At 39.6% G+C, this 24,895-nt stretch overlaps 1 protein-coding gene across 8 annotated transcripts in view; it reads right to left on the reverse strand.

Moving 5' to 3' along the window:
* DRC8 (dynein regulatory complex subunit 8) overlaps positions 1-24,895 on the reverse strand; it is a 114,564-nt gene that overhangs the window by 39,980 nt on the left and 49,689 nt on the right. For 4 of the 8 annotated variants that reach the window (XM_078077896.1, XM_078077897.1, XM_078077894.1 and 1 more), the window contains exon 2: positions 18,077-18,156. In XM_078077896.1, coding sequence (XP_077934022.1) covers positions 18,077-18,156 — 80 coding nt within the window. Of the gene's footprint in view, positions 1-18,071; positions 18,157-24,895 lie in introns of all 8 variants that reach the window. The other 4 variants (XM_078077892.1, XM_078077889.1, XM_078077895.1 and 1 more) reach the window with 1 other exon arrangement.

Here is a 24,895-nt window from a genome sequence, read left to right on the forward strand (position 1 = left end):
TCTTTTTCTTTTTTTTTTTTAAAGATTTTATTTATTTATTTGACAGAGAGAGACACAGCAAGAGAGGGAACACAAGCAGGGGGAGTGGGAGAGGGAGAAGCAGGCTTCCCGTGGAGCAGGGAGCCCAATGCGGGGCTCGATCCCAGGATCCCAGGATCATGACCTGAGCTGAAGGCAGACTCTTAACAGCTGAGCCACCCAGGCACCCCGCAAACTCTTTTTCTTATCAAGATTCTTAACTATGAAGAGAAAGACAATGATAGGGCATTAGCTGGGGGGGTTTACTGGGTAGAAGTTTTTTTGTTTTATATGAAAGACATGTATGTAGTGGGATATTTTGCAATGACAATGAAAGCCTTTCCATCCAATTCATGGTACCCTTTCCCCCCAACCAAGGTGGCTAGCGCATTCCATGTTCACTGCCTCAGGGAGAGGAGAACTCAGCACAATACAGAGATCAGGGTGAATGCCAAGGAAAGCTGACTTATTCGTGAGTGCGTGGCTCGGCGCTCATACTATCCATGCCTGCCCCTCTGCAGACTTCCCTGTTTCTGCTTTGCATTAGGCCGTGGGTTCAGGAGAGCCACTGGGTCTCCTTAGGTCGGAGAGCTTTCGGTGCTCTAAGAGCCACAGTCCTGCTGCTCTTCTGCATGCAGTCTGGGACTAGCTGGGTGATGCGGCAGCTCTGTGAGGCCACCACACACACACACACACTGTCAGCCAATTTTTCCCCAACCTCTAATTAAGATTCCTTTGAGCAGAGCATGGGAATTCCTCTTGCCCCATATCCTTGTTTGTACCTGCTGCTGAAAGAATTTGTGTCACCGAGTGGTGCCTGGGTAGCTCAGTCATTAAGCGTCTGCCTTCAGCTCAGGTAATGATCCCAGGGTCCTGGGATCGAGTCCTGCATCGGGCTCCCTGCTCAGTGGGAAGGCTGCTTCTCCCTCTCCCACTCCCCCTGCTTGTGTTCCCTCTCTCGCTATGTCTCTGTCAAATAAATAAATAAAATCTTAAAAAAAAAAAAAAGAATTTGTGTCACCGAAGCTTGTTGGAAGTCCCTGTTCAAGTCTTTGCTCATTTCTCTCTGTGTGGGGTTTTTTTTAGAAGGTCCCAGGTGATTCTAGTGTGCCCTCAGAACTGGAAACTACTGCTCTAGTCTATGTGCCAATCTATCTACCATCCTATAGCTACAGTTTTCTTTCTAAAAGCCCAAATCTGTTACTTCTCTGCACTTAAGGATTTCTACCACCCACATAACAAAATTCAGGCTCTGTAGGGCACACACAAGACCATTCACTGAATGGCCCCAACCCACCTTTACACATTCATTTCTAATAACTCCACAAATGAGTAATATACACTCTGCTAACATTACTGGCACTGACTATAGACAAAAGACAATGCTGTACACATTAAAGAGTCCAAACATTAAATACATTTTGTCTTCAACATGTTTTTAACTTAGGAGAGGCAAGAAAAATAAGCTCTTAGTGAAAAACAAAAATAATTTTAGAGTTGGGTGAGCAAAGGAAAGATGGCCAAAATAAGCTCTCAGTGAAAGGCTGGAAACTATTACAAAATGCACCAGTAGTTTTCAGAAAAAAAAAATAGACATTTGAGTATCACTTCTCAGTAATTCAGAAAATGAAACAGAAGAAGGCTACGGGTTAGGAGCTGGTGTAGCTACCATGCCTTTAAATTAACCAGAAGCCGACTTGAATTACAGCACTTGCAGCCTGGCTTCTGGCCTGGTTTCATCACTGCATTATGCAGTGACACTTCCAAACACTTGTTTCGGAGTCCCTCAAAGACACAAATAACGAATTCCCATGCTCCTTGGGACCCTGCTAACGTAACCAAATCTCCCTTTCATAGCCACTCTACTAGCATCCAGAACAGTCCCGTCTTTCTCACCTCCCCCAGGGAAAGAACAGATTTAGACATCTGGCCGTACTATCTCTACAGATGAAATGGATGACGTTTCTGCCGCTCCCTCTGTATAGAATTTGTAGAACACTGAATTCCATGGCCACAATGGACAGTGGTCAGGACGGAGTCACTTGCGCTGTGTATGACACAGAACCACTGGTTACTAACCCCTACTGCCCTCCTCACTTCCCCCAAGGAGATCTGGGGCAATTTCAAACAACTCCCAGACTTTTTTATGCAACCACAAATATATCTGATCTCCATAGCTTGTGACTCGTGGGGTCAGCCATAAAGGGAGACATTTTTCACGTCATGCTTGACAGGAGTAGCAAACAATGATGGCTCTTCCTGTAGTCACCATCAGCCCTCTTCAGCCAGCTACAACCTAGGACAGAGCTTGCTAAGATATCTAGGGGCCCCAAACCCTTCCTTGGATTCCTGTGGAGAAAACTCAATAATGCTACTCTGTGAGAATAATGGCCACCACTACAACAAACGCCAGCATCCCGTGGCTTACTACACCTACGGAGGTGGCTTCTGTTAGATCCAAAATGGGTTTTCCTGATCGAAGAATGGCTTTGCTCCAAAGAATCATTCAGGGACACAGCTCCTTCCATCTTGTGGTTCCATCAATTTCAACACATGGTTTCCAACATCACTCGGCTTGTATGTGTCCAGCCAGAAGGGGAGAAAACATGGAGGACCACATGGGAGGTTTTTAAGGATCAGCTCTAAAAGTGGCACACATCACTGCCACCTCCATTCCACTGGCCAAAACTCTACCTAAACCATACTTCCCAGCCTCCCTCTATCTTCAAGGGAGTGTGGGAATTATAGTTTAGCTATGTGCTCAGGAAGAGAGGTAATAAAATTAGACTACCCAATCTCTACCACAGTCAACCACCGTGGCATGAATCACTAGCACTACCAGGGACGAGGAGAATTAGTAGCACTATTGGCCTAGATATTGGGTTGAAATGGCCTAATATGAGGCTTATACAACCTCATCAGGATTTAGGGGTAACTGTACCAGATGGGGAGCAATCCGCAGTCCTTGTGAGAGTTCCTTAACATGCAGGTTGTGGTGCTTTGTACCATTTGACCTGCTTCCCTAGGCACAGCTGTTTTAACCAGAGATGGTGACTTAACCAAATATGATCTCTCTCCATAGGCCTACAACAGAAAGCCGTATGACACTATCATTAGCACTCTGCTCCATCATTATTTTATTTTACCATATTTTATTTCCTATGTTAACGAGAACAGGTTGAGGCTGCAGGAATATGAACCTGGAAGCCACAGAGGGTACACACCCAGAGGCCCCAGGAAGTACACCCCCTGAGACCACCAATCCTCAGCCTCTGGCTCCTGATGTTTATGGCCATACACCAAAATTCGTACTTGATCTAGACAATACAATAAACACAACAGACAGATATCTATAATCCAGAGTCAAGCAAGTCGGCCTCCAAAGCTATTAAATGAAGAAAAGGTCCTCTTTATCACACAGCAAATGAAGTGCCTTAACAGGGTAGTCCGAATCCAAGAGTTATTTTTCTGTCACGTGCTATCCTATTAATCGCTCCCACTTACAAAGCCTGGGGTATGGTTTACTGAGCTTTCTGATGCCCTCCAATACACTAAAGCTTAGTGCATTTATGCACTTAGACTAAGAATAAACTGGAAAGCTACATCCATTCTGGACTCCTGAATGCTACTGAGAAGTCATTAAAATGAACTTCATCACGGGCTTGATCCCAACCCAAGGGAACAGTACCATACAATGAAAGTATGCAACCATTTGAGTATAAAAGGGGGGGTAAGAAAATAATATATATGTATGCATAGAATATTTCTGGAGTGATTCCTAGAAATTAGTACTTTAGTTGCCAATACTTCGGAGGGGTCCTGGATGGCTGGTGGAAGGGAGTTAGACAGACTTTTATCTGCACTTTGTTCTCTTCGAATTTTTAACCATATAAATATATTATCTATGTAAAAAATGTTTTTTTAAAGATTTATTTATTTTGAGAGAGAGAGAGAATGAGCAAGGGGGGCTGGGGGCGGGAGCAGAGGGAGAACTTCCTGCTGAGCACAGAGCCCCAGGTTGGGCTCAATCCCAGGACCCTGAGATCATGACCTGAGCCAAAATTAAGAGTCAGCCACTCAATCGACTGAGTCACCCAAACACCCCTAAAAAATGTACTTTTAATTTTAATCCCCTTTACTGATTACTCCCTTCATATCCTGTCACCAAGATCCACTATTCTCCCTTGCATCTTTCTTCCCCCTTACCATCTTTGACCAGCTCCCCTTCCTGTGACAGTGAGAGTGGGTTTCTGAGTCTGTTCAGGCTGCTCTAACAAAATACCATAAACTGAGTGCTTATAAATGACTAAGATTTATTTCTTTTAGTTCTGGAGGCTGGGAAGTCCAAGGTCCTGGTGCAGGCAGATTCAGTGTGGTGAGAATGCGCTCCCTAGATAGTGTCTTTTTGCCGGAACCTCACTTGGCAGAGGAACAGGCTAGCTCCCAGGCCTCTTTTGTTAGGGTGTTAATCCCACCCACGAAGGCTCTGCTTTTATGACCTAAACATCTCTCAAAGGCTCCACCTCCTAATACTATCACAGTGGGAGTTAGGATTTCAACACATGAAATTGGCGGGGGGGTGGATACAAGGATTCAGACCATAGCAGTTTCTTATTCATCCCACCACACCCCACCATTCTACTATCAGAACCTAATTATGTAGATTGAGACACCCTATCTCCCAACAAGAAAAAAAATCTTCTTCTTCAGGAAAAGGTAAGAGAAAAGAATTTGGGCTTACAGGATTTATTTGCTGGCATTCTGAGAAAGGGCTACAGTCTTTGTCCAATTCCACATTAATAACTTTAGCCCTGACATAACAGTAGCATCATATTATAAGCAACCCAAATGGCCAAAAGTAGGAGATATGTTAAATTATGGTATAGTGATACATCGCAAGGTGTTCACCTTGCAGCCATTAACAATGAATACATAAACTTATGTCATTCAAGTACAAAATATCTGAATATAAAGCAAACATCTTTTTTTTTTTTTAAAGCCAGGACATTCTTTTTTTTTTTAAGATTTTATTTATTTTAGAGAGAGAGAGTGAGAAAGAGCATGAGAGGGGAGACGGTCAGAGAGTGAAGCAGACTCCCCATTGAGCAGGGAGCCCGATGCGGGACTCAATCCCGGGACTCCAGGATCATGACCTGAGCCGAAGGCAGTCGCTTAACCAACTGAGCCACCCAGGCGCCCTAAAGCAAACATCTTAAACACTAAAGAACTTGCAAAAATACCCAAGAGCCCTCTCTGAAAAAAAAAAAAACAACAAAAACTGACAAGATGAGAATCCAGATGGCAGGTACAAATCAAAGTACCAGAATGGAGGGGAAATGGTGGTCAGCAGTAATTTCATTCAAATATAGACAAAATATACTTTAAAATTTTGTTAATACTAAACAAAGTATGAGTATTCTACCTTGTCAGTGTAAAAATAATAATATAACTCAGATACATCAGCGGACTGAGAGAGGGAAAAAATGGAAGGAAATTTTAAAGTGCTAACGTCGGCATCCTCCACAGGAGGGAGTCAACTGACACTTTTTACACACAGTATGGGACGCCTGGGTGGCACAGTCAGGTGAATGTCTGCCTCTTGATTTTGGCTCAGGTCATGATCTCAGGGTCATGAGGTCCAGCCTGGAGTCGGGCTCTGCCATCAGTGAGGAGTCTACTTGTCCCTCTCCCTCTGCTCCTACCCCCCTCTCTCTTTCTCTCTCTAAATTAAAAAATAAAAAATAAATTTAAAGAAAGAACACACACAGTGACTACAACCTCTTAATGTTTTCCTCATTATCTTCTCTGAATTTAAAATAATATCTCTCATGACCAGGAAGCACTTGAGATTCCATAATTTCTTTAATTTAAATTTATTTTTTTCTTTTGTTAATTCAAGGAAAATTAAATTAATACTTTTTTTTTAAAGTATGATCTTACTTTTATAGGCTAGTCTCTTCCTTTGTGCATTTAATAAATGTATGTATACTGGGCACCTACTATGCACCAAACACAGTCTTAGGTGCTGAAATATAGCAGTGAGCAAAACAGACAGAAGGTCTGCCCTCAAGGAGATTATATTCTAGATTTTTTTCTTCTATATGTTTTCTTTTTCCTTTCTTCCCATTCCTTCTCCTTCCTTTCTTATCAACTCCCCACCCTTCTAACCATGTATCTTATTACACATGGGTAAAAAGACATCTAGAACTGCACTTGTCTAACATTAACAACTGTTCTTTCAGGAGGTAGGATTTGGGATGATTTTTTAAACTTTAAGTGATTATTTAATCACAATTCGTCAAAAGGGCCATTATAAGCAAACCAATTTTTTTAAAGATTGAATAAGAGAGAAAGAGAGACCACGTGTGCTGGTGAGCTGGGGGAGGGGCAGGGGGAGAGGGAGACAAGCAGACATCCCACTGAGCAGGGACACCCCCCCAAACACACACACACTCAGGGCTTAATCCCAGGACCCTGAGATAACAACCCGAGCCGATATCAAGAGTCGGACACTCAACACACTTAACCAACTGAGCCACCCAGGTCCCCATAAGCAAACCAATTTTTTACAAAGCAACTGGAAAGTGAGATAGCGAAAAGACAAGGTATAAACCACTCTTGAAAAAATATTTGTTATTATGAGTAATTGTGAAATATTACAGAAAAAGTACAGAAAAAATATAACGGCCATATATCCAATACTGAGATTTAACCAATGCTAACCTTTTGCCACATTTGCTTCAGACTTTTTCCCTAAGAATAAAACATGGCAGAAAACAGCTAAAGTCCCACTCTCCATCCCTTCCCCCTGTGTCTTCAGATGCCACCACTATTCTGAGGATAATATTTATCATTCCCATGCATGTCATTGTATTCATAAACAAGAGACACTATTATTTTATAGGTTTAAAATTTACATATATTGTATCAGAATGTTTGCCTCCTTCTGTAATTTTTTTAACTCGATATTGTTCTTAAAATTTATCCAAGTTATACTCTAGTCTAGTTCATCATACCTTTCACTCATATGTATGAACTATGTATAAATGGACCCCAGTTTTTACAATTAATTCCCTATCAAGGGGTCTATAGGTCCAACAATTCCATTCCTCTTTTACACTGTTTTTCCATCACATAAATACAGACCCATTAACCTGCACAGTTTTTCAAAAGCTCTTTTGAGTCTCAAGCTTTCTCAGGTAATAATTGTTTAGGGAAACTGCCCGTGCAATCTCTCCATATTGCTCACCCTTTTTACTACCTGATTAAATGTATTGTGAAATGTTGTTATTAACTTATCTTCAAACATAGTATTAAATCTGAAGAGGTAGAAATAATATTTATGGTACGTCCAGTCTTCTTTGGAAGAGTGATCCCTAATCCATCACAAAGAGGTTCTTATTACCTACTTCTTATTGAATTTTAGACAAGACCTAATACACTCAAAGTTCCTGCCAACTGCTTAAGAAACTCAAGTCTCCTTATCAGTGTAAAAGATGAACAGTGGGTGTTGTGTGCCTCAGACACTCATGCTGAGTTGAGATGGAAGCACTGAAAAAGAGACTCACTGCATTAGCAGGAGGACACCTGGGGCTGCTGGGCTACAAAAAGTTTGCTCAAAGACTAAGAAAACAACAAGAAAATATTAGGAAAAATCTCCCATAGTGGAGGCAAGAATAAAGTAAACACAGAATAGTCTAGAATACCATGCAAAGGCACTGAAACATAGCAAGGGCACAGATAGGTGTAGTTGGGGTAAGGGGGATGACCAGCACTTTTATTCCAGGATTGGACCCTACATCATCTTGGCACACCAAATTCTTGAGGATCAATCCATTCTGGAATTGATTAGAATGGAGTGTTAAAAACATATATAACTTGATCTGACCTTATATACTTTTCAAAAACTCTTTCATATTTTTCCATTTGCTACTCTTAACACTCCTGTGGTTTAAGTGATGCAAGTATAAGGAAAATGAATAAAAAGAGAGTGACACATAAAAATCCAATCATAGTAATCAAAACAGTATGGTACTGGCACAAAAACAAACACATACATCAGTAGAACAGGATAGAGAGGCAAGAATATGTGATGGAGAAAAGACAGTCTTTTCAATAAATTGCATTGGGAAAACTAGACACCTACATGCAAAAAAGATGAAACTGGACCACTTTCTTACACCACATTTAAGAAAACCCCCTAAAAATGGATTAAACCTAAATGTAAAATCTGAAATCATAAAACTCCCAGAAGAAAACAGAGGCAGTAATCTCTTGGACATTGCCCTTAGCAACATTTTTATAGATATATCTCCTCTGGCAAGGGAAACAAAAGCAAAAATAAACTATTGGAACTGTGCCAAAATAAAAATCTTTTCCACAGTGAAGAAAACCATCAACAAAAACAGAAGGGCAGCCTAGCGAATGACAGAAGATATTTGCAACTGACATATCTAATAAGGGGTTAATATCCAAAATATATAAAGAATTTATACACTGGAACACCAAAAAAACCCCAGATAATCTGATTAAAATGGGCAGAGGACCTAACTAGACATTTTTTCCTGAAGACATACAGATGGCCAACAGGCACATGAAAAGTTGCTCAGGGAAATGCAAATCAAAATCACAATGAAATACCACCTCACACCAATCAGAATGGCTAATCTCAAAAAGACAAAAAAGGACAAGTGTTGACAAAAAAGGACAAGTGTTGGCAAAAAAGGAGAGAAAAGGGAACCCTCATGCAGTGTTGGTAGGAATGTAAATTGGTGCAACCACTGTAGAAAACAGTAAGAGACCCTCAAAAAATAAAAAATAGAAATACCATATGTTCCAGCAGTTTCACTACTGGGTATTTATCCAAAGAAATCAAAATACTAAATCAAAAAGATATCTGCACCCCCATGTTTACTGCAGCATTTTTTACAAGAGCCAAGATATGGAAGCAACCCAAGTGTCCATCAATAGATGAATGGTTAGAGAAGATGGGATACACACACACACACACACAGGAACATTTCTTAGCCATACAAAAAATGAAATCTTGCCATTTGCAACAACATGGATAGACCTAGAAGGTATTATCTAAGTGAGATGAGTCAGACAGAGAAAGATAAATACCATATGATTTCACTTATATATGGAATCTAAAAAGCAAAGCAAATGAACAAACAAACAAAAACCAAACAGACTCTTAAATACAGAGAACAAACTGGTGGTTGCCAGAAAGGAGGTGGGGGGGAGGGTGGATACAACAGGTGAAGGAGATTAAGGGGTACAAACTTCCAGTTATAAAATAAATAACAAATGAAAAGAACAGTATAGGGAATTAGTCAATAATATTGTAATAAAGTAAAAAAAATCAAAGATAGAGCCAGCAACTGACTCCACCAACTTCTAGTATACTTTTATTCTGTTAGAGTCAAAGATGAAAGAACATACATTACAAAAAACTAGACTGGTTTGTGATTCAGATTTGAGTGACGTTCAAATTAAATTTATCAGCTACATGGAAAAATTAATTCACTTCTTTACTTTAGAGACATTCCTTGTGGAATGTTGTTTTTTTCTTTTTTACCATACTAGCTTTATTCAGGCCAACTTAAATTTATTCTATTAAAACTACTCTGATGACTTTTGTTTATTTCCAAAAGTCAAATCCATATTCATTTTTTTTTAAGATTTTATTTATTTATTTGACAGAGAGACACACAGCGAGAGAGGAAACACAAGCAGGGAGGAGTGGTAGAGGGAGAAGTAGGCTTCCTGCTGAGCAAGGAGCCCAATGTGGGACCCGATCCCAGGACCCTAGGACCATGGCCTGAGCCAAAGGCAGACGCCTAACAACTGAGTCACCCAGGCGCCCTCAAAAGTCAAATCCATATTCAAATGGTGTGTAATTTAACCATTTTTTTAAAGTTTCTGAACACCAGAAAGTAAAAGTAGTCAAAAGACAGATGGCATACATTTCACACACTATGGCTAAGATCTTTAATATATAAAAAGATAAATAATTCAATAAAAAATGGGAAAGGCCATGAACTGCCAGTTCAAACAAAAGGAAATATAAATCACTTTTATTTTTTTATTTTTATTTTTTTTAAGATTTTATTTATTTGACAGAGAGAGACACAGTGAGAGAGGGAACACAAGCAGGGGGAGTGGGAGAGGGAGAAGCAGACTTCCCGCCAAGCAGGGAGCCTGATACGGGGCTCAATCCCAGGACCCTGGGATCATGACCTGAGGAGAAGGCAGACACTTAACGACTGAGCCATCCAGGCATCCTTATAAATCATTTTTAGACATACAGAAAGATGTCCATATTAGAGAAATGAAATTAACACTGAGTTTCTATTTTTCAGGTATCACATTAGCAAAAATTCTAAAGTTTGATAATTAACTTTGTTTGAGAGAGAGTAGGGAAATAGGCACACTCATAAAATGAAGTGAGAGAATACATTGTCAATATAGCGACCTCTAGCAAAAATATTCATGCACTTTGATATACGTCCAAGAATTTAACCGAAAGAAAAATTCTCACTTTTGCAAAATAACATGCAGAGTAAGATATTCTCAGCAACATGGACTAGCATAACAAGAGCCTGGAAACAACCTAAATACCCATGGAGAGGAGATTAATTAAGTATATTATGTTTCATCCATACAATGAAATGAGGAAACTCTTATGTACTAATAAAGAATAATCACAAAGTTATGGTAAGTAAAAAAAAGCAAAGTACAGAATAGTTTCTCACCACTTATGTAAAAACATACACACACATCCTATAACTCAACATCAAAAAAAAAAAAAAACAATACAATTTAAAAATGGGCAAAGGGCTTAAACAGACATTTCTCCACAGAAGATGTACACATGCAAAATGCTCAACATCATTACTCATTAGGCAAATGCAAATCAAAACCGCAACAGGATACCACTTTACACCCATTACGATAAAGATGAAAAACAGAAAATAACAAGTGTTGGTAAGGACATGGAGAAATTGGAATCCTTGTGCTTTGCTGGTAGAAATGTAAAGTGATGCAGTTCCTGGGGAAAACAGTATGGTGGTCTCTTCAAAAATTAAACATAGAATGACTATATGATCTACCAATTCTGCTGCTGGGTAGACATCCAAAAGAACTGAAAGCAGAAACCTGAACAAATATTTGTTCACCAATGTTCATATAGCAATATTGTTCAAAAAGCCAAAAGGCGGTAACAACCCAAATGTCCATGAACAGAGGGATGGATAAACAATATGGTATATATGTACAGTAGAGTACTATGCAACCTTAAGAAGGAGTGAAATTCTGACACATGTCACAACATGGATGAACCTTAAAGACATTACGCTAAAAGAAATAAGCCAGACACAAAAGGGCAAATGTTGTATGACTTCACTTATATGAGGTACCTAGAATAGTTAAACTCATAGAAACAGGAAGTAAAATAGTGGTTACCAGGAATGAGGGAGAGGAGGAATGGGGAGTTATTGTTTAAAAGGTACAGAGTTGGGGCACCTGGGTGGCTCAGTTGGTTGGGTGCCTGGCTCTTGGTTTCAGCTCAGGTCATGGTCTTGGGGTCGTGGGATCAAGCCCTGCATAGGGCTCCATGCTCAGCACAGAGCCTGCTTGTCCCTCTCCCTCTGTTCCTCCCCACCACTCACACTCTCTCTCAAATAAATAAATAAAATCTTCAGAAAAAAAGTTAAAAGGTACAGAGTTTTGGTTTGGGAAGATGAAAAATTTCTAGGACCATGGCCTGAGCCAAAGGCAGACGCCTAACAACTGAGATGGATAGCAGTAATGTAAATGTACTAAAGTCACTAAACTATACACTTAAAAATGGTTAAAATGTTAAATTTTATATCATATATACTTAACACAATAAAACACACACACATACACACACTTGTATTTGCATGGACTTTCTCTGGAAAAAACCTGTAACAACTCTTGCCTTTAAAAATAGGAACTGGATAGGGCACTTGGGTGCCAAGTCAGTTAAGTGTCCGGCTCTTGGTTTCAGCTCAGGTCATGATCTCAAGGTCCTGAAATGGAGCCCCATGTCAGGCTCCACGCTCAGCATGGAGTCTGTTTGTCCCTATCCCTCTGCCCTTCTCCCTGCTTGTGCTCATGCTCTCTCTCTCTTTACTCTTTCTCAAATAAATAAATAAAATCTTAAAAAAAAAAAAAAAGAGGACTGGATAGCCAGGAGTTAGAGGTGAAAAGATGTATCCATCACTACTTTTTGTACCTTTAGAATCTTACCCCATGTCTATATATTATCTATTCAAAAACTTGATTTTCAATCAGTCTTTTGATTGAAATCTCAACACAGAGCAGGAAAATGTACGTAAGTCAAAAGGTATTATGTTCTAGGTTTTATATGAGGCAAATTAAAATGCCCCCAATTAGTGTTATTTTTTAAAAACCTGCCTCGATGTTTTTCAAGGTGCCAACTTTCAAAAACTATTTAACAAGGAAAATGAACTACTTCAAAACTTAAAAGATCAAAACAGAATGCACAGAAATACGTAAAAAATTCTTATGAGAGGTTTGTTATGTATAATTACTAATCCAGAGTAAATAGAAGAAAAACAACTCTAAATTGTTTACTTTAAGAATATAAAGTGTACTACTACTAATAATACCTAATTTGTTCTAAGTTTTAAATCCCAAGCTAATTTGTTCTGAGCTAATATTGTTCTAAGAGCTTTAAAAATGTCCACTGACAACAGTGGTTCTCATATTTTTGGGTTTTAGAACTCCTTTTGCGTTCTTAAAAATGATAAGAAATCCTCAGAAAGCCTTTCCTTATGTGAGTTGTATTTTTAAAAATATTTTTAAAATATTTTTTAAAAAAATTTTTAAATATTCACTTAGAAATCTTTTTAAAATACTTTAAATTTTTCATTCAGAAATAATAAATAAATCCATTACAAGTGTAGGTCAATAACATAATTTTATGAAAAATAACTATATTTTCCACAAGAACAAATTTAATTAGAAGAATGGCACCATTTTACATGTTTGCAAATCTCTGTAATGTCTGGCTTAACAGAAGACAGCTGGATTCTCTTATCTGGTTTGGCATCCAATCTGTTGCAATATCACACATCATGTAGCTTTTCAAAAACTCCAAGATATACTTGTGAAAAAATGAGAATGAAAATAGCAAATACTGTCTTAGATTTATTATAAAAATAGTTTTGACTTCCCAGACCCCTGAAAGGGTCCTTCCTATGAGGTGAAGGCGAAAAGTAAGTTACTTAGTCAGAGAGCCAGGAGTGGAGCCCGGGGGTTCTGATTCTGGACCCCAGGGTTGCCCCTCGGAGCCAGGAGGAGAGCAGCAGGGAACCCTTTCATGATGTTTTATGTAGTGGTACAGTTTCAAATTCAATCTTTCGGGTGCCTGGGTGGCTCAGTTGGTTAAGCGACTGCCTTCGGCTCAGGTCATGATCCTGGAGTCCCTGGATCGAGTCCCACATCGGGCTCCCTGCTCGGCAGGGAGTCTGCTTCTCCCTCTGACCCTCCCCCCTCTCATGTGTTCTCTCTCATTCTCTCTCTCTCAAATAAATAAATAAAATCTTTAAAAAAAAAAAAAAAAAAAATTCAATCTTTCAATTCGTGCAAAGCAGAGGTTGGGAGAAGGGAGAGTAACAGCCACAAAATTCATCTGTAAAGGGGCCCAGGTCTGTCCTACAAGGAAAATGGCATCTTACCTACAGGGTAGGGGAGACACAGCCAAATGTGCTGGAAGCCCCTCTAGGAACAGCTCTCTCCTGCCAAAACCAAGCCATTATCTATGTCTCTGGACTCTCACTCCATCCAATGCTTCTCTACACCACTTGAATTCTGCCTTCAATTCTTTTTTTTTTTTCCAGTTTTCTTGAGAAAAAAATCAACATATATCGATTGCTGTGTAAGTTTAAGGCATACAGCATGATGGTCTGATTTATGTAGGTTGGGACATGATGACCACAAGAGGTTCAACTAACATTCATCTTCTTATACAGACACAATTAAAAAATAAATAAGAAAAAAAAAGGGTCTCCTTGTGATGAGAATTCTTAGGATTTACTTTCCTCGCAGCTTCCCTATAAACCATACAGCAGTGTTAGGTGTACTCACCCTGTTGTACATTACATCCCTAGTACTCACCTTGTAACTAGACGTTTGCACCTTTTAACCAGCTCCCTCCAATTCCCCCTCCCCATCCTCCATGGCCAGTAACCACAAGTCTGATCTCTTCTTCTGAGTTTGTTTTTTAGATTGTTCGTATTTAGATTCCACATATATGTGAAATCATAGGGTGTTTGTCTTTCTCTGACTTACTTCACTTAGCATATCACTCAGGATTCAACCATGTTGTCACAAACGGCAGGATTTCCTCATTTTTATGGCTGAATAATATATATATATGTGTGTGTGTGTATACACAACTTCCTTATCCATTCGTCTGTCAATGAACAATTGGGTTGTTTCTATGTCTTTTTTTTTTTCAATTAAATGTTTTTCAATTAATTAAAATGTTTAAAAAGAAGAGTAATAAAGAGCCTAGTTCTATCAGATATTAAAGCACATTTTAAATTTACAGCAATTAGGGGTGCCTGGATGGCTCAGATGGTTAAGCGTCTGCCTTTGGCTCAGGTCATGATCCCAGGATCCTGGGATCGAGTCCCGTGTCGGGCTCCCTGCTCAGCGGGGAGCCTGCTTCTCCCTCTGCCTCTCTCTCTCTCTCTCTGTCTCTTATGAATAAATAAATAAAATCTTAAAAAAAAATTTACAGCAATTAGGGGCACCTGGGTAGCTCAGTCGGTTGAATGTCTGCCTTCAGCTCAGGTCATGATCTCAAGGTCCTGGGATCGAGCCCCACATCGGGCTCCCTGCTCAGGGAGGGCATCTGCTTCTCCCTCTCCCTCTCCCTGCTGCTCCCCCTGCTTGTGCTCTCTCTCTCTCAAATAAAGAAATAAATAAAATCTTTAAAAAAATAAATTTACAGCAATTAGTATTGGGTTGACCTAGCAGAAGACTGAAAGGTAAAGCAATAGATCAGAATACATAGCCCAAATTAGATTCAACTATAGAAAAGGCAATATATTATAAAGTAGGTGTAATAATTCATGATGTAAATAAAATAAACTGTTTAGCAATTTGGAGGGGAAAAAAGTCTATATTTAGACCTTCACTTTTAATCACATGCCAAAATAAATTCTAGCTAGATTAACTGTTTTTACAATAAAGAGTGGGCAGAGGCTGGGAAAGGCAGGACCAGATCTCATTCATCACTGTGCTCCCAGGGGCTCGTCCGGGGCTGCTGGGCAGCTGCCCAAACACAGGGAACTACCTTGAGCTCCGACTCTGCTGCTAGCCCCTTGTGCCCTCTTGGGCAAGTCACTTTGCTTCTCCGTCCCATAAAGTGTGCATGGTAATGACCCCAGCTGCACAAGAACACCCATTATGAGCTTCAGAGTACTATACAAATTAACAAAAGGAATGAAGACTAGGAAGCTACATCCATCCCTGTTGCTATGATTCGAATATGTGTAACATTAATATTTTAGTGAGAAAAATAATGCCAATTTTCTTTGTAATCTACTTAATAAAGTAGACAATTTAGGTTGTAAAAATATACACTTTCCCTTGGGGCCTCAGGAAAATTTTTAAATTTTGAATGGGAAAAAGATGCATCCCATAAGCATGTCTATTTTTCCTGAATTAGCACTTTTACCCAAAAAAGATCTGGCATCAGTGCTCTAAGAGAGCTGGGAGGTTTTCTTTTCACTGCTTCTTTCATGGGGCCCAAAGGCAGGAGACAGGTCCAGGAGGTCCACGAAGGGTGAGGAGGGGAGGGGGAAGGGGGGAGCGGGGCACGGCAGAAGATTTAGAATTTTAAAACCCTGAAATGACCTTGAGCAAGCTATTTACCTTTTCTTTGTTTCCAGAAACTGGAGATGCCAACTCTTACCACACAATTAAGACTAAGATGAGGTCATACACATGAGCGCCCTGCACCCAATTACAGGTCTTTTGTCAGCCAGCAAGCCTTGAGTAAATGCTGGCTTCTCTTCTCTGCTGCCCTTCTCTCTCATAAAGCTCTCCTGGTCCTCCTCCCACTTTCCCTGGCCTCTCTCACAGTCCCTCTCTCCCCTGCCCCCAGGAGAGCCCTGCAGCTTCAGCGAGGGGTCTGAGGCAAAGGCCATCCAGGGATTTGGTCACACATGTCAAATGCTCCCCACACCATCCCAAACCCTATCACAGCCACCACCGCCCCACCCGGTCATTTTCCTCCTAGGATACTCGCACTCCACGGTCGCTCAGGCAGCCCGCACCAGTGCCCGAGCACCTAGAGCCCGGCACGTGACCTGCACACTTCCTTGGCAATAGCTGAGCCAGGGCTCACAAAGGGCCGACTACAGTGATGGTTCTGGAATGTAATTCTCAACCTCATCCCCTGCTGTAAGGTGCATAAACACAGACGAGGTATAAAACTGAGCTTTATAAGGTGCTACTATAAAGTAATCAACTGGACTGCACCTCTCAGTCTCCTCTCCTGCAATCATACCTTGTGCCTCCAGGTGTAAGAAACTAAACAATACGTATAGTAACAATATGTCGCAAATAAAAGAAAACTGTACACTGTTCCTCCAGTTGAAAGCACTTAGGCTCCTGACCAGTCCTGGAAGTGATGGCAGCCGCGTATAAGCCTCAAACTGTTCCTCTCCAGTTCCACTTCTGTTTCTTCCCACAGCCCTGCTGGCCTCTGTGTACTAGGCTCTGAGTTTTGAGACTGTGATCCCACCAAATGTTCCTCATTCAGCTCGCCGCTCTTCTGGAAGAACGGTTTCATGACCGCTCCGTGATGTACGTGGCATGGATCCTACAACTTCTGTTCTTCTCCTGGATAGTTTCCCTCTGCCTTTTTTTTCTTTCTGGTCTCGAACTATTCCATCCCCTTTACTCCATTCCTGATCTACCAGTATTCATGTCTCTCATCCTTTATGTTCTTTTGTTTGGGTTCTTTCTGTTATTTTACTTGGGGAGTGCATCATCATTTAAGCATAATTAATCTTTCTAATTCATGGCTTGATAATACATATTTATTTTATCTTAATTTTTAAAGACTTATTTATTTATTTGAGAGAAAGAGAGCACAAGTGGGAGGGGCAGAGGGAGAAGGAGAGAATCTCAAGCAGACTCCACACTAAGCGCAGAGCCCAGCACGGAGCTCAATCTCACAACCGTGAGATCACAGCCTGAGCCAAAACCAAGAGTCTGAGGCTTAACCAACTGTACCATCCAGGTGCCCTATACTTATTTTAAAAAGAAATTCTGTTCATTCACTCAACAATTATTTACTGAGCACCAATTAAGTCTCTAGCACTAATGCTCCACCAGAGTTCACCTCCCCCACAGAACTTACAGTCTACAGGTTGAAATGGGCAATGTGCATATTCTTTTCACCAGACTATAAAGAGTAAGAAACAGTATTGATCTGAAGCAATCATAGGAAAATAAAAAATTTAAATAGCATAATAAGGGGCGCCTGGGTGGCTCAGTCGGTTAAGAGTCCAACTCTTGGTTTCAGTTCAGGTCATGATCTCATGGGTTGAGGGATCAAGCCCCACGTTGGGCACCACATTCAGCAGGGAGTCTGCTTGAAGATTCTCTCCCTCTGCCCCTCCCCCCATTCACATGCCCCCACACACTCTCTCTCTCAAATAAATAGATATATAGCATAATAAATCCAAGGACTGAAAAAAAGACAAGAGCCCTCTTCTATTGTAAGAGTTGTATCAGGGGCGCCTGGGTGGCTCAGTTGGTTAAGCGACTGCCTTCGGCTCAGGTCATGATCCTGGAGTCCCTGGATCGAGTCCCGCATCGGGCTCCGTGCTCGGCAGGGAGCCTGCTTCTCCCTCTGACCCTCCCCCCTCTCATGTGCTCTCTCTCATTCTCTCTCTCTCAAATAAATAAATAAAATTAAAAAAAAAAAAAAAGAGTTGTATCAGTAATTTAGAATTAAAACAAAGAAAACATTGCCAAACCTCACATCCACTGTATTATTCGCCTCATGGTCAAACACTTCAAAAGCCTCCTTGATTTTTTTGTGATATTCTGCTACGGCTATCTCTGCAAAAGACAAAGTAAATAAAAAGTGTTTTACTTTACCTTTGAATTCAAAACAAAAATTTCAACCACTAAGCTAGAAATTCTCAATGAGGAAGAGCGTGAAGAACTCTTTCCTAATCTTAGCGTCATGTAGCATGTTCATCTTCGTCTAGAGATAGCAAGGAATGGACAGACTCTCGTTTCCTGAGGCACGAGACACACACAACACAGTACCAGAGGTGCACTACTCTTGAGTACACAGTGCCATGGGTTTCGTGTGTTTGTAGTCATGAGGCCACCATGCAGATCAAGGTATAGAATGCTTCCAACACAGCCTATCTTTTGTCCCAAGTAGTCTGGGCAGAGTCCCAGCCCAAGAGGCAGAAGGAGTCCAGCTCTACGGATAGAGTGTGGCTCACTGGTGTGCCTGCCTGTGCACTTGAGGAGGGCTGAAGTTGGGGAGTGGGAGGCATGCAAAAGCAACACAAGACACTCTCTCAAAGGGCTTTCAAACTAGTTTTGAGACTAAGACTTACTTACAAGAAACGATTAAAAAGTCATTTATTCAATAAACATTTATTGAGTCTCTGCTAGGTGCTAGACACTATTCTAAGTGCTAACGTTATAACAAGGAACAAAACAGACAAAAATGCCTACCTCCACAGAGCTGTTTTTATTGAGGGAGATATATAAGCTTATACATATTTGGTAAAAATACACTGTTAAGTCAAATGGTGCTGGAAAAAATAAAGCAGGTAAGGGACACAGAGTGCTGGCGGGGCTGGGTCTTGAGAAAGGAGTGGGGTGGTGATTTCGGAAGGCCTCCTTAGTGATAAGGTGTCTTCTGCACAGGGGGAAAAGCCAGCTTTATGAATATCTACAGGAGGAGTTTTTAGGCAAATAGAACCGCAGAGGCAGAATGGTAGAAATAAGGTCAGAAAGGTGTGATTTTAGGGGGGGAGGACAAGTTCTATATGGTCTCTGTATACTGCTTTAAAGGTTTTGTCTTTTACTTTAAATGAGATGATGAACCACTGGAAGGTTCTAAACAGTGACATGACATGGCCTGGCTTATATTCACTTCAGTTATAATGTTAAGAATATACCAGAAAGGGACAAGGGTGGAAGGAGAGACCAGTTAGGAGGTTATTGCAGTATTCTAGAGAGAGTCTAATGGTGACAGGACAAGGATGGAAACAGTTGGAGATGGTGAGAAATGATAGGATTCTGGATATATTCTAAAGGGCAGAGTCGACAAGACTTGCTGATAGGTTTGATGTTAGATGCAGAGGAAAAGAAAGGGGTTGAAGCTGACTCCAAGGTGTTTGGCTGAGTGGAAGAATAAAGGGAAAAACAATGCAATCAAGTTTCAAAATTTATTTTTCAAATAGTAACATAGGACACCCAGAAAGGGAGAGATTGAGTTCATATACTCATTTAAATTATAAATATAATACCATCAAATTGCAGAAAATGGGAAAAAATTTACTCATATTCCCTACGAGTAACATTACCCTAACATAACCACTCATCACTTTGCTATATTTTCCTCCAATCTTTCTTCATACACAACTTTTTATATGTATCGTTTAAGAACTACCATTCATTCACTCAACAAAAACTTACTGAATGAAACACTATGTACCAGATTCTGTGCCAGGTGCTGTACCTACATTTATAACCAGAGGTAAGTATCGATCAAAGCTCAGAGAGGTCTGGGGTGCCTGGGTGGCTCAGTCAGTTGAGCATCAGACTCTTGATCTTGGCTTGGGTCATGATTTTGGGGTCGTGGGATTAAGCCCTGCCTCGAGCTCCTCGCGCTGGGCATGGAGCCTGCTTAGGATTCTTTCTTTCCCTCTCCCTCTGCCCCTCCCCTCACTTGGGCTCTCTCTCTCTCTCTCTAAAAAAATAACACACACACACAAAAACAAATAAAATAAAATAAAGCTCAGAGAGGTTAAGCAACTGGTGCAAGATCACAGAGTTGCCAAGTGGCAGAGCTGGACTGAACTGGATCTATCTCACTTGAGAGATCCTGCTCTCTCCCACACTCTACCCCCACTTCACTAACTGCTAGTACTCATTAGTTTAAAAACCGTAACTCCTAATCACTTCATTCAAATACTATACCTTTCCAGGCTCAACATAACCTATATAACCTTCCATTTTTAACAGTATCAAAGGAATGTACCACAATTTATTGATATTAGTTTTTCTTTATCATAAAAAACATGACAATGAACCATGTTTGCTAATTTAATAAGCAAAAAAAAAACTGTAATCTCATTATTTAAATTTATACTTCCTTGATTACAAGTGACTCTGAATGATGATCCATATGCTTGTATGTGACTTCTGCTTTCTATGCTGTGAGCTATCTGTTCTTGTTCTCTGCTCACTTCTACTAGGATCTTCCATTTTTTTCTTAGCAATTTGTATGTGCTCTTTAAATAATGAAGACTTAACCCCGTGTCATAATTACTGCAAACAATCTTTCAGGTCAGTTGTTTGCATTTGTTTTTCTAAAATAAAACCAGTTTCATATCCTAGCTGATCATCAATACCATACATGACTACCGGAGGAAAAAAAAAAGGATGTGTAAGAAAGAGTTTAGATTAAGTAAAAATCACTTCAAATCCTACCATGCAGGGTTAGCTACTTTTATTGTTTTCTCCTAATCTAATTTTCACTCAACAATAAATTGGGAGCATCTTGTACTCTCAAAAGAATATTGATTACATTATCATTTTTAGTGACTGTTCGGTATTCCATTATAGAGCATTATCATAATTTAGCCAACCCTCTAATTGTAGACATTTCAATTGCCTCCAATTGTTATAATTATTCTTTAGTGAACAATCTTGCCCAACTCATCTTTGCGAGTTTGTCTTATTATCTCACTGAAATACAATGAGTTGAATACAGTTGGACTTGTGTGGGGTATTGGGAAGGTTCTAACTAGTCATCATATTGTCTTGGGAGGGGCGCCTGGGTGGCTCAGTCGTTAAGCATCTGCCTTTGGCTCAGGTCATGATCCCAGGGTCCTGGGATCGAGCCCCGCATCGGGCTCCCTGCTCCGCGGGAAGCCTGCTTCTCCCTCTCCCACACTCCCCCTGCTTGTGTTCCCTCTCTCGCTGTGTGTCTCTGTCAAATAAATAAATAAAATCTTAAAAAAAAAAAAATTGTCTTGGGAAAGTCTCACTGGTTATAACACTGCCAATGCACAAAGCTGATGTCTGCTTTTTAAATTTAAGGTCATTTCATTTATTTTTTAAGTTTTTATTCAAATTCCAGTTAGTTAACATGCAGTGTAATATTAGTTTCAGGAATACAATATAGTGATTCAACACTTCCATACAACACCCAGTGCTTACCACAAGTGCTCTCCTTAATGCCCATCACTTATTTCACCCATCCTACTGCCCTGCGCCCCTCCCCCCACCCCACACTCCCCTCTGGTAACCATCAGTTTGTTCTCTACAGTCTGTTTCTTGGTTTGTCTCTTTCTTTTTTTAATTTTCCCTTTGCTTGTTTGTTTCTTAAAGTCCGCATAAGGCTGAAATCATATAGTATTTGTCTTTCTCTGACTTATTTCACTTAGCATAATACCCTCTAGTTCCGTCATTGCAAATGTCAAGATTTCATTTAAAAAAAAATTTTTTATTATGTTATGTTAATCATTTTTTGATGGCTGAGTAGTATTACATTGTATATATATACCACATCTTCTTTATCCATTCATCAGTCAATGGACACTTGGGTTGTTTCCAAGATTTGGCTCTTGTAAATTATGCTGCTATAAACATCAGCGTGCATGTATCCCTTTAAATTAGTATTTTTGTATTCTTTAGGTAAATATCTAGTAGTGCAACAGCTGGATTGGAGGGTAGTTCTATTTTTAACCTTTTCAGGAATCTCCATACTGTTTTCCAGAGTGGCTGTACCAGTTTGTATTCCCACCAACAGTGCAAAAGGGTTTCCCTTTCTCCACATCCTTGCAAACACCTTGTGTTTGTTGTGTTGTTTCTTGTGTTGTTGAGTTTAGCCATTTTGACAGGTGTGAGGTGGTAACTCATTGTGGTTTTGATTTGTATTTCTCTGATCAGTGATGTTGAGCATCTTTTCATGTGTCTGTTGGCCATTTGCATGTCTTCTTTGGAAAAATGCCTATTCATGTCTTCTGCCCATTTTTAAATTGGATTATGTCTTCTGAGTGTTGACTTTTACAAGTTCTTTATATATTTTGGATACTAACCTTTTATCAGATATGTCATTTGCAAATATCTTCTCCCACTGCAAAGGTTGCCTTTTAGTTTTGTTGATTGTTTCCCTCGATGTGCAGAAGCTTTTTATTTTGACGAAGTCCCAATAGTTTATTTTTGCTTTTGTTTTCCTTGCCTCTGGAGACATATCTAGAACGAAGTTGCTACAGCCAATGTCAAAGAGGTAACTTACCTGTGTTTTCCTCTAGGATCTTTATGGATTCAGGTCTCACATTTAGGTCTTTCATACATTTCAAATTTCTTTTTTTTCTGGTATAAGAAAGTGGTCCAGTTTCATTCCTCTACATGTTGCTGTCCAGTTTTCCCAACACCATTTGTCTTTTTCCCATTGGATATTCTTTCCTTCTTTGCCAAAGATTAATTGACCGTATAATTATGAGTTCATTTCTGGGTTTTCTATTCTGTTCCATTGATCTATGTGTCTGTTTTTGTGCCAGTACCATACTGTTTTGATCACTACAGCTTTGTAATATAACTTGAAGTCCAGAATTGTGATGCCTCCACCTTGGTTTTCCTTTTCAAGATTGCTTTGGCTATTCAGGGTCTTTTGTGGTTCCATACAAATTTTAGGTTTGTTCTAGCTCTGTGAAAAAAATGCTGCTGCTATTTTTATAGGGATTGCATTAAATGTGTAGATTGCTTTGGGTAGTGTAGACATTTTCACAGTATTTGTTCTTCCAATCCATGAGTATAGAATGTCTTTCCATTCTTTGTGTCCTCTTCAATTTGTTTCATCAGTGTTTTATAGTTTTCAGAGTACAGGTCTTTCACTTCTTTGGTTAGGTTTAGTCCCAGGTATCTTACTGGTTTTGGTGCAATTGTAAATGGGATTGATTCCTTAATTTCTCTTTCTGCTGCTTCATTACTAGTGTATAGAAATGCAACAGATTTCTGTACATTGATTTTGTATTCTGTGACTTTACTGAATTCGTGTATCGGTTCTAGCAGTTTTCTGGTGCAGTTTTTCAGGCTTTCTATATAGAGTATTATGTCATCTGCAAACAGTGAAAGTTTTGCTTCTTCCTTGCCGATTGGGATGCTCTTTATTTCTTTTTGTTGTCTGATTGCTGTGGCTAGGACTTCCAGTATTATGTTAAATAATAGTTGTGAGAGTGGTCATCCGTGTCTTGTTCCTGACCATAGAAGAAAAGCACTCAGTTTTTCCCCATTTAGGCTATTAGCTGTGGGTTTTTCATAGATGGCCTTTATTATGTAGAGGTATGTTCCTTCTAAACTTACTTTGTTGAGGGTTTTTATCATGATGTTTAATTTTAAGGTCATTTAAAAAGTATATTATCTTTTATTTTTAGGTAGTCACATCAGATGAGTTTTCTTCTTATCTTTTAAATTTTTGAAACTTACCCTTTGAGGACCTTCCATGTGGAGGTCCTGGGACAGTGGCCCACCCAGACAGGGTACAGAAGTTGTACACCCTTGCCCTCATACCTCGCCCTATGTATCTCTTCCATCTGGCTGTTCCTGGGTTAGAAACTCAAGAGGAATACTGGAGGTCAGTCTAACTCTTGACTGGAGTTAAATATTTCCTACAACATGTGCAATGTGTGGTTCTCTAGCTCTCACCTGATGAGTTCTGCAAGACAGAGAGCCCCACCAGGGGCAGCCAACCTCAAAGCCAGACAAACAGTTCTAGTGTAAAATCTGCTCTATATTATACTGGTGTCACATCCCTAAGTCAAGTGCAAGTGATTTTCATACTATCTAAAATTCTTTGGAGGGGAATTATTCTAACATTTAATCTGTGTCTAAATAAAGGATACATGCACCCCAGTGTGTATGCAAGACAACTCTACAGGTGTGAAGAAAACATTACAATTACATTTAGAAAGAAAGGAAAAGGAAAGGAGTTTATACTACGAAAGGACCAAGAAGGAAGGAGAAAATCATCCTTTTTCTGGTGATTTGGTGAATACTCAATTCTATTTTTTTCTACAATTTAAAAATATATCTTACTCTTTCATACGTATGAAATTTATTTTGACTTGATTCAAAGTGACAGACCAACTTCTAATCGTAGTTTAGTAATTGCTAATTTACTAAGCACTTGATTTATTTCCTCCTACTTTATAATGTGATCTGGTGTCCTATTTGATGGAGACTATTTCTATTGACTATTCTGATTCCATTCTTATCTGCATTTCTAGTCTTATGCAATTACCATACTATTTTATTTGTTGCCACTGCATTCGTCTTCTTTTTAGGAATGTTCATTAATATTCTCACTAGTTTATTCTTCCGAAAGAAATTTAGAAATTCAAATAAAATTTAGAAATTCCAAATAAATATCATTGGGAGTTGTATTACTATTGCAACAAAGCTGTATGTTAAAAAAGAATTTACATTTTTATATATGTCATCTTCCATCTAGGAGATATATATTAGATATATACCCCTTTTTATAAATTAAATAAAAAATTAAATATTGCATGTTAAGGTTTTCCTCATATAAGTCATATAC

This window comes from Halichoerus grypus, chromosome 7 (genome assembly GCF_964656455.1).
Source record: "Halichoerus grypus chromosome 7, mHalGry1.hap1.1, whole genome shotgun sequence".
In the NCBI taxonomy this organism is placed as follows: domain Eukaryota; kingdom Metazoa; phylum Chordata; class Mammalia; order Carnivora; family Phocidae; genus Halichoerus; species Halichoerus grypus.